The sequence below is a fragment of the Sinocyclocheilus anshuiensis genome, unplaced genomic scaffold (genome assembly GCF_001515605.1).
Source record: "Sinocyclocheilus anshuiensis isolate Anshui unplaced genomic scaffold, SAMN03320099.WGS_v1.1 scaffold718, whole genome shotgun sequence".
In the NCBI taxonomy this organism is placed as follows: domain Eukaryota; kingdom Metazoa; phylum Chordata; class Actinopteri; order Cypriniformes; family Cyprinidae; genus Sinocyclocheilus; species Sinocyclocheilus anshuiensis.
The window spans coordinates 2,553,070-2,563,016 of record NW_015546102.1 but is presented as its reverse complement, the minus strand read 5'-3'; the positions used below and the strand labels follow the sequence as shown (position 1 = coordinate 2,563,016).

At 36.7% G+C, this 9,947-nt stretch overlaps 1 protein-coding gene across 1 annotated transcript; it reads left to right on the top strand.

Moving 5' to 3' along the window:
* The first annotated feature begins 4,662 nt into the window (after positions 1-4,662).
* Positions 4,663-7,877, top strand: LOC107700522 (tissue factor). The gene is made up of 6 exons (XM_016502202.1): positions 4,663-4,874; positions 5,111-5,234; positions 5,388-5,575; positions 5,663-5,841; positions 5,961-6,129; positions 7,420-7,877. The coding sequence occupies exons 1-6, from the start codon at positions 4,727-4,729 to the stop codon at positions 7,551-7,553; spliced, it is 942 nt and encodes a 313-aa protein (XP_016357688.1). The 5' UTR covers positions 4,663-4,726; the 3' UTR covers positions 7,554-7,877.
* The last annotated feature ends 2,070 nt before the right edge of the window (positions 7,878-9,947 follow it).

Here is a 9,947-nt window from a genome sequence, read left to right as displayed (position 1 = left end):
ATAAACGCAGACATACGGTCATTATGATGATGGCTCAGCCTGTAACAATGGCCTGAACCAGGGATGGGGATCCTTTGTATTAGTCTGATCAGATCAGTTACTCGTGTGGCCTGTGTAGTGTGTTTATACTGGATAAGAAGCCGACTTGTTGGAGTCTGGGAGACATCTGGGATTTCTAGAGCTGGGGTGTAGTAATTTCCTCCCTCCACAGTTAAATTCCTCTGCATAGAGGGGTGTTTTAGTAAGCCTGTCTCCTGGGGTGGGATTGGGAGGGGGAGTGTCAGGGGGTGTCTAAGAATGTTCTATTGAGCTGTCATAAGAGCACTCTGTTGAGACAAACTCACAGCATGAAATTACACAATAGAAATTGATCTCTTTTTTATTTTTCAGTCAGTTTAAGATTAGACTTTGTGGCCCAACCTCCTTAGGCAGTTGACAAAAGGGCACAGCAGAAGGACAAGCAGTGGAGGGTTGAGTAACTTACAGCTTTCTAAACATAGCATTTAGTCAGATCTTCATTTGACCTGTCATCACTTGATTAGAAACATTTTGAAGACATGAAGACTTCTCTGATTGTGACAAGTTACCAAGTAGGGTATGAGTCAAGAGACTCATTAAAGGAAAAGAAAGGTGATGACACATTTCAAAGTTCTGACACCTTATTTTTTCATTAATAATCCTTAAAATATAGGGTTAACTTGGCAAACAGCCTAAATATTGACCTGGGTGTTACTCTATCTGTTCTCTTTCTGGGATACTGTGCTTACTAACACTGATATGTTATTACTAACACTGATATAACACTGATATTACTAACACTGAAAGTAAAAAGTACATTAGCAATTTTCAGAAATATTCAGTGCTCGCTGAATGAACTCACCCACATGCATTTTTCACATTCAGTCGCTGGTAAAAGTCCAAATTCTAACACGCTGAGATGTTTTTTTTTCTTTATTCAGTAATAGAAGCGATCGAAAACAGTTTTTATCCAAGAACATTCTCTTTCTGCAGAATGAAAGACTCATTTGTTAAACCTGAATTGGGTCGTAGTTGGCAACAGGCTTTACTTTTAATTTCATCACAGCACAATATTTTCCTCCAAAAGGCTTCAGTTTTGTGATGCAGCTTCGAGTAAATTCTGGCCGTGACGTAACATTGGTCTTTCTGAGAAGTAGCTCCCTTCTAGTCTGTTTCATAGAAAGTTGAACTATATTTTTCTAAATTATTGCAAGAGTGCTATGGGAGGTTGTCAGTAAACATTGTAGGCCTGATGTGGGTTAAGGTGGTTTCTTATCAAATTATATTTTTACCCATGTTACTGCCAGTCAAAAATGATATGTCCAATTGAAAAGTAATTCCATACCTTCCCTCAACAAGCCACATTTTTGTTTATTTATTTTAAAAGACCTTGTTTTGGAAGCTTTGGCCTATGACTATGATTTCTCTCACTGCTTACATGCTTCATTCTCCCATGATTTTAGCAGTGTAGTATAATGGAAATCTTGTTTGTACTGTACTAGATATGCTGATGAAATTTCAGTCTGTGACACTGTTGTACAGAAGCACGTCACACTCTAGTTCCATATAAGGCCCATGACCAAAAATGGTAGTCAGACGGCCCATAAAGGCTGGTATTCTTACTCCTTCCAAATAATTGAGACCAGACATTGAGAACGGTATAGTCATGGAAATTGTACACCACACATCTGCCACTCTTATGTACGTTATTGCATCTCCAGGAACAGGGAAAAGAACCAAATGAAGTTTCAAATTCAGATTTTAAAGAGGACTTGCTTAGTATACTCTCCAACCTAGTAATTAAACACTTTCTGTATTTAAGTAAAATCTTATTCTGTTACTCAAAAATAGAATCAAACCATTCAAATCATCCTTTGGTCACACAAGTGATCTAAATTAGTATGAAATATCATAAGCATTTAGAGATTAATACAGATTATAGGGACATCAAAAATCCACACAGACTGCTGAAATTTCTCCCAAGAAGAAAGATTTTGGATATAAACATTAGGGATAGTCCAAACTAGGTGCTTAGTAGCAGCTAAAAAAAAAACAAAGAATCCAATACTATCATGAGGGAATTAAAGCACTTTTGTTGCAAACATAATTTCGAGTTTATATTGAAACAGCTGAGAAACTGAAAGCCACATTGTGTATTTATGAGTTTGGAATTTATAACAATTTAAAATTGTATGTAATTCTATGATACATATTTTTGGTTAGGATGTGTGGTACTAGAATGTTTGTTGTGTTAGTGTCATTCATTCAACCAGTCAGAAGCAAGGTTTCACTTTCACACAATGCCCACAGTCATCACTGTTTAATTTCCTAACATTTGATTTCTTTTTTTGTTGCTGTTTCAGATGAATTTTATTATTGGTTCCATTTCCTTCTTCTTAATGTGGTATCAGACAAATTGTAAAGCACCCTATTATAAGGAACTGTTATTTCCATTATGTGAACAGTAACGGACATCCGCCACAGTTGCCTCATTCTGGCAACATCGTTCCTATTATCTCTTGCATTGAAAACAGAGTATTTAACAACCCAGATTAAAATGATTCATTAGTACTCACACATGCAAGGTTCCTATTTAATCTTTTACCATCTGTTTACCATAAAAAAAGACTTTTATTAGATTGCTTGATGCAGCAATTAAGTAACTGAGGAAACACAGAGAATCATTGAAAGAAACTGACCACACATGTGACAAGATAATTTCTGCAAAAATTACAGTTATGAAACTGAAATCTTGTTAAACTTGATGATGTCAACTGGCAGCTGATGGAAAAAAGTTAACTTTGTGAAAAGTTTGTGGAAAAAGATGATCGTGAGGCTTTATTCTTCATTCTTATCTTGTGTTTTCCTGGAAAGTTTTAAATGTTTTAATAATGTTTTACTAATGTTTAAATAATTTACAAAACTGTTACATTTCATGACTTTTCAGTTCACCCCAAATATGAAGTCCACGATGTCCTGTCATGTTCATAAAATTGTATCATCTCAAAGTATGGCATTATGTCATGCTCTTATGATATGCCCTGTCTGGCCAATGTCTTTCTAGTGCGTGACTGTCAAGATGCCTCAATCTCATATTATATGTCACGCATTAGGAATGACTGGACTTCCACTTAAACTTTAATTAAACAGTCACAGGAAGCAAATTGCAATATTACTCAAACAGTTTAAAGTATTTCAAATGTTTAGCACTTATAAATAAACAAACTGACATTGCAACTACTCTAAACATTTAAATTTAGGTCAACTGATGTAAACTCTTAACATAAACTAATTAATCTTCTGTCATTTAGAAATGAGTTTATCTTTGTAGCCTCCTAATAATCAACAGAATGAATCATCTCAGAGTAATATTGGTAGCAGTAGAACATTTTACTGGTTATTATGCTTTGAATGGATGATTTTATTTGCCACACGTGAGAATGTATGACAGCAGAGACCTTTAGACAATAGCAGCCTTTTCTTATTTTAGCCAATAAAGCCTGTGTTATTAAGAAGCAGAGGTTCATAATGTTCTTTGTTGTAGCCAAAATTGATCTCATCTGCCATCTATTTCCTCTTTGTTAATCTTTCCTTCACAGAACACATGATCTAAATTAACAGAGTTGCTAAATGTTTTCAATCTGACTAATTATCCACAAGTATTTCCATCAATCATAGCCAGTTGTGCCATTTGTATCTCCTTATCTGATTTTAAAAATGAAATGTTTTGAAAAGAAGATTCACCTAATACCTTTTTTGGGTTTTGACCAGTAAGTACAGCCAAGATCGCTTTCCTGGCAGTCGGGTGATCCGACAAGGCCTCTTATAAAGAAAGAAAGGGGCCATGCACTTCAAATATTTTGTCCTAAGTCTTGTAAATTCAAGTGACCGGCTTGACACAAAAATAAATATTTGTAGGGGTTAGCTAGAAGGAGCGCATCCGGGGTTTTTTTCCATAGGCATATGAAGTTTCCAGAATTATAATTTTGTTTGCTCATAATGAACTCAAGTCAGAGGCACATGAACTGTGGTTACACAAATCATGCTCGGCTGGTATGATGTTCTTTGCCACAGAGTTACTTAAGAGTGAATCTTCCCCACAAGATGGCACACAAGAGTGGAACATCTGACTGAAGAAAAAGCTTTTTTAAGAAAACCTATGGAAATTTAGAATGGGAAATTATGATTCTTTGTATAGTGCATATAATAATGAATAGTGCATACAGGAAAATAAACTTCACTTTTAAAGTAGCTTTTATATTACAACTGACAAAACCTTAAAATGCAAATAAATCTCCCATGTCAGAGTTTGGATGATTGATAGTTAAACAACTAAATTGAATTCATGAATGTCTAATCTTAATTCTCCTGCACAGCACAGTCTAAGGGCAGCTAAAAAACAGAAGAAATGACCAATTTAATGACAAAATAACATGATGACATTGCAAAAAACCACAGGCAAGCGTCTTGTCAAATGTTTTAAAGTACGTGCTTCGGTTTGTAGATTATCTGCATTAAACCGGTACCCGGATAACCATATATGGTCATAAGGTGCGCGCTACGATGGATGCCCAGCCAGTGACAAAACCCCAAAGTTAAGAAAGGGGCGGAGCGCCATTCATGACTCATGACGAGTCCACTCTGTGGCTGGCAGCGCGAGAGCTCTCGCACACACGCTATAAATACAGGCGGCTGCTGGGAGATTTAAATGACAAACGCGCTCCTCAGAGGGATACATTGGATTAAAGATTTTACGCCTAATTTGGACTGTTTGCTATCACAAACGATGGAAAGCAAGACTGTAATGTTTTCGGCACTTTTCCTTGTCTGGTTTACGCTCGTAAACGGATCCCCAGGTAAGATTTTAGGGATAATCCAAATATTAACTGTTTACTCATGGTATTGTAGTGTAGTCCTGTAGTATCCTATTGCACTGTACATTACATTATGGCATGGCACACTGTAGTATAGCAGTGTGAACTTTAGATGTAGTTTTGTTGTATCTCAAGGTTGGTTCATAATGGAAACCATGAAAGCTACATGATGCGTTTCATACTGTATTGATTTGGCTGATGTCCTCTGTCCTATTTAGCATATTTGGAAGTGGGCAAGCTTACCAAAGCAACAAATGTCTCATGGTCATCTTACAATTTCAAAACAATCCTAACATGGGGACCTAAACCTGTCAACTACACATACACAGTTGAATTTTCAAGGCAAGTACACAAGTATCTAATTTAAAGTGCATAGCTTTGCTTTAGTCTTGATCTGTATTGTTCACATTAACGTTATTTTGTGATTAAAATTCAACACAAAGTAAAGTAAGTATGTATTGACTGGATTCTAACCAGCATTATTTTCCTCTGCAGAGTTGGTAGGGACAAAGGTAGAAACCCTCACTGCATTAGAAGCTCTGAGACCGAGTGTGACCTGACTAATGAACTAGAACTCAAGGGGGTTTATTCTGCTGATGTCCTCTCGGAGTCTCCGCTGGGGTCTTCTGACTATGTGGAGCCCCCATACACCAGATCAAAGACGTTCTGTCCTTATAACGACAGTGAGTGTCCAACACCTCCTCCTTTGAAATTCAACCAATTTTTGTTTAAAGCAGTTGCTTTAATATTTTTTTTTCTTTTTCATGTAGCTATAATTGGAAGACCTGAGTTTAAGTTGAAGGTGAATGAGAACAAGAAGATTGTGCTGATCATACAAGACCCCATCACAGCTTTGCACAAAGATGGCAGATCTCTGAACATCCGTGATGTCTTTAAGAAAAATCTCAAGTATAAGATTGCATACAACAAGGCTGGAAGCACAGGGAAAGTGAGTATAAGCACGTTTACAAGCTATAGATGCTATTGAAGATTATGTGCCACGCGTTTCTTATTTAAATGCCCTCTGAATTGCAATCTGTAATGGCCTGTTGGCTGGTTTGTTTTCAGAAAATTCTAATTGTGGATGAGAGCAAAGCAGAGTTTAATAGTCTAGATGAGGATCAGAGTTACTGCTTCAGCGTGGCGGCATACATCCCCTCTCGTAAAGGAGACAAGAGGGTCGGAGAGTGGAGCCTCCCCAAGTGCTCACCGCAGGAGCACAAGACCCTGATTGAGGGTAAGCTTATCATCTAATACTTGACAGCTTACTTTTGACATTTACTAGGGTGTTACACCCATTTTAGAGACCGAGGAAGATGGCAAAGGAGTATTGAAGTATTCCAAGTGATTCAACGTTTGCTCAAAGATTTAGCTGTCTAGAATTGCAGTGTTACGGAAAACAGGAAGGTTGTTAAGCATGAAGAGGCCGGTTCAGTTAACCGAGTAGAGGAGGGAGGATGACACACACACTGCCATTACTCGCACTGACCAGGGCCGACAGGGCTCCATTGAGTTGTGTGGGAAGCTGTTTCTGCACCTGGAGTTTTCAAACTCGCAATATTTCAGCATCAGTTTCTATCCATTTCCATTATATAATCTAGTAATTTAATAAAAAATACTTTCATTCATAAATGTATAAAAAAAATAAGGTTTGTTTAAACTAAAACATTACATTTTAAATATTTAAAAACTATTTAAAGAGTTGCATTGTTTAGAGTCAATAAATTGAAACTTTTGTTGAATGTTCTTTCAGGTTTCTCCAAACAGTTTTCAAACTCACAATATTTCAGGGTCCATGATGATTTATCTATTCATTTATTAAAAATACATTATTTATAAATTGGTGATTGAGATTTGTGAATATATTTAACAAAAAATAATTTTAAATATTTAATCAATTATGCTTTTTTTTAATCGACTAATTTATTAAAGTATTAATTCATAACGTAAAATATGTTTTTAATAAAATTAATTTTTCGTTATGAATTAATACTTTGATATTAATACTTATTCTCTCTCTCTCTCTCTCTCTATATATATATATATATTATATTACTATATATTATTCTCTCTCTCTCTTATATATATATATATATATATATATATATATGTTATTAAATTTAAAGTTTTGTTCAATTTTATAAAACTTTTGCCAAAAGTTTATGAACTTGGCACACTTTTCAATCTAGATTTTTAAAATAAAACAATGAGAAAAAAAAATCACTTTTATCATTGACCTTCCATACAAACTAGCAGAGAACTGTTATTTGTGCTGGATTTGAGCAACAGGCATGCAATAACTTAAATGCTGTGTCTTATGTGAATTTAAAATTGCCAAATCATTGTCCATTACATTTGACATGGTACATGTGCACTGCTCTTTTCTATACTGGTTTATCAAATGCCGTTTTAACATCACACACCAACACACCACCTAACTAAGCTTTCCACTTAAATAGAATGCATTAAAATGAATTATAGACTGTTTTGTAAAAATATGATCGTTTAATATTCCTTTCTTTTCCAGAGTATGGACTGGCTGTGATTGGAGGAGCAGCGCTCATTATACTGGCTTCTGTAATTGCGGTAATCGTTCTGATCGTGGTTCGCTGTAAACAAGCACGAAGACAAACATCGATGGCCAAGGAGACTGTAGTATAGACTCTGGCATAAAGGAATACAACATTTCTGCTGTTTGAGCTCAGAACGGGATGTACAGCTGGACTGTAACCGTTTTTGCACTGAGTGGAACCTGTGTGTGCGTAGCACAGCTGCAGTACAGCACTGGACTGGTTTCTATGAAACACTAACACTACATGATATGTTTACATATCGGACCTTTGATTTTACTTTTTGTTATGGATGAATTGAACTGTATTTGTTTATTAAATGGCATTATTTATTATTTTCTTCAGAAATACATGTGTATTAGCTGCTTTGTGTATACAGTATTATATCCAGCAGAAACAATATTTAAGATTCATAAAATATATATATTTTTAAATGTGTTTTTTTTATTGTGTTTTTTAAATGTCTAGGAACTTCACAAGATAGAAACAGCAAATAAATTATTATACTTGTCATGAATTTGTATTTCTTTTTTTTAAAGAGGTACCAAAACTTAACTTAAAGGGGTCCTATGATGCGATTTAAATTTTTCCTTTCTCTTTGGAGTGTTACAAGCTCTTGGTGCATAACGAAGATCTGTAAAGTTACAAAGACTAAAGTCTCAAATCCAAAGAGATATTCTTTATAAAATTTAAGAGTCAACCACACCTACCTAAAACGGCTCGTTCTAACACGCCCCCACGTCTACGTCACGATGTGGGAAGATTTCCACCCAAATGTTCATGCAAAGAAAGAAGGCGTAACTTTTATTCTCACTGTAGTATTGTTGCCGCCGCCATGTGAAGGCGCTGTGTTTCGTTGTGAAAGCGAAACTACCTTGTTTGGCCTTCCAAAAGAGGACGATATCCGCTTCGTCATGCCTAGAGCTGATCCGTGCTGGTCGCTGAGGAAATACATCAACTTCGCACTGTGGATCGCCGGATCGGCTTTCACCGTGGACGAAGTGGAGTCCAGCCCGGGGTCGTCACATGTGGTTGCCGCAAGCCCGCCGGCTGTTCCTCATTCTAGCCCGCCGTGTGTGATGCTGTGTTTCGTTATGAAAGCGAAACTACTTTGGCCTTCCAAAAGAGGACACGACTAGAACTCAGTGGTTAAGTTGTATTTACAACACTGTTCCAGAACAGTTCAACCCAAATATTCAGATGTATTCAGCACATTTTATGGAGGACTGTTTCCTGATCCTGGGAGAGTAGCTACAATGCCGGCTGTTCTGACTCACAGACTGTAAGTACTTTTTCATTTTAAGGATCAATTCCTTCTTGTTTTACATTTTTAAACAAAAATCCCCTAATGGCCCAGAAAGCATGTTCAGATTGTGCAACACATTCATAATTAAAAGGAACAGGGAGACACTCATTGGTGAAGAATAAGTGTTGCATTCTGGTCTCAGTAGCTCACTCTTGTGGTAAGCTATGGTAAAGATGTAAAAGTCTTGTTTTTTTCTTTTTGTTCAAGACTTAAACTTTGACTTGAAACATGATGTAACTAAAATGCAGACAATTGTGCATATGTGATATATGCCTTCCAAAGCAGTAACCTATTCTAAATGAAAAGAAAAAAGCCTAAAAAAACTCTCAAACCAAATGTAAAATTAAAACAAATAATTGAAGAAAAACAAATTGACCATAAAATCAGTTTAGAGTTTCTTTGCTTTTAAAATATCACAATATATTTAATTGTACGTTCTGTAATTCAGCAAAATGAATAAAACAGGTCTGTAAGGCACAATGTATCCAGTAGGTTCTCCACCATATATTTTCAGGCTTCATTATCTTTTAAAATAAAATAAATTTCCCATAAAATAAAATTCATAAAGACAGCTCATTACACTTAAATAATACAGTTCCCTTTCATGGGAACTTCGAACTGCGTCCTATAGGGGTCGCTATCGGGAACGCCTCGTCGTGACCCGTGTCTGAAGCATACATTGAAAAAACACAAACAACACGTTGGCCGGCGACAGCCATGATGTCACTACTGGTGCGACTATAGTATAAATAAGCACCGGGAGAACACATCATCCTCTTCTTCGTCTTCATTGACTGTTTTGTTTGAAGCGTGCATTTCTGTGGTAAGAGCGATATCGATTCATATCGTTATGGCGAGCACTAGGTTTCTTCAAGCGTTTAAGAGGATGTGTGCATCCGTGTTGTCGTTGTTTAACATCTGATGACACACACGATCTATGCATCATTTGTTTGGGCGAAGAGCACGTACGCGATGTCTCCGAGAGGGCAATCGGCATGCACTGCGAGCGTTTTTCCAATGAAAAAGCTCTGCTCTCGTTTGTCTCTCTTTTCGAGGAAAGACGCCAGCCATCTGCTTCCCGCGATTCAGGACCCACCGCTGCTGAGGCACGGAGGAGAATGAGCTCGTGGGGATTGCAGGTGGATCTGGCCGATGAGTTTGAAGAGGGGTTTTCCCTCT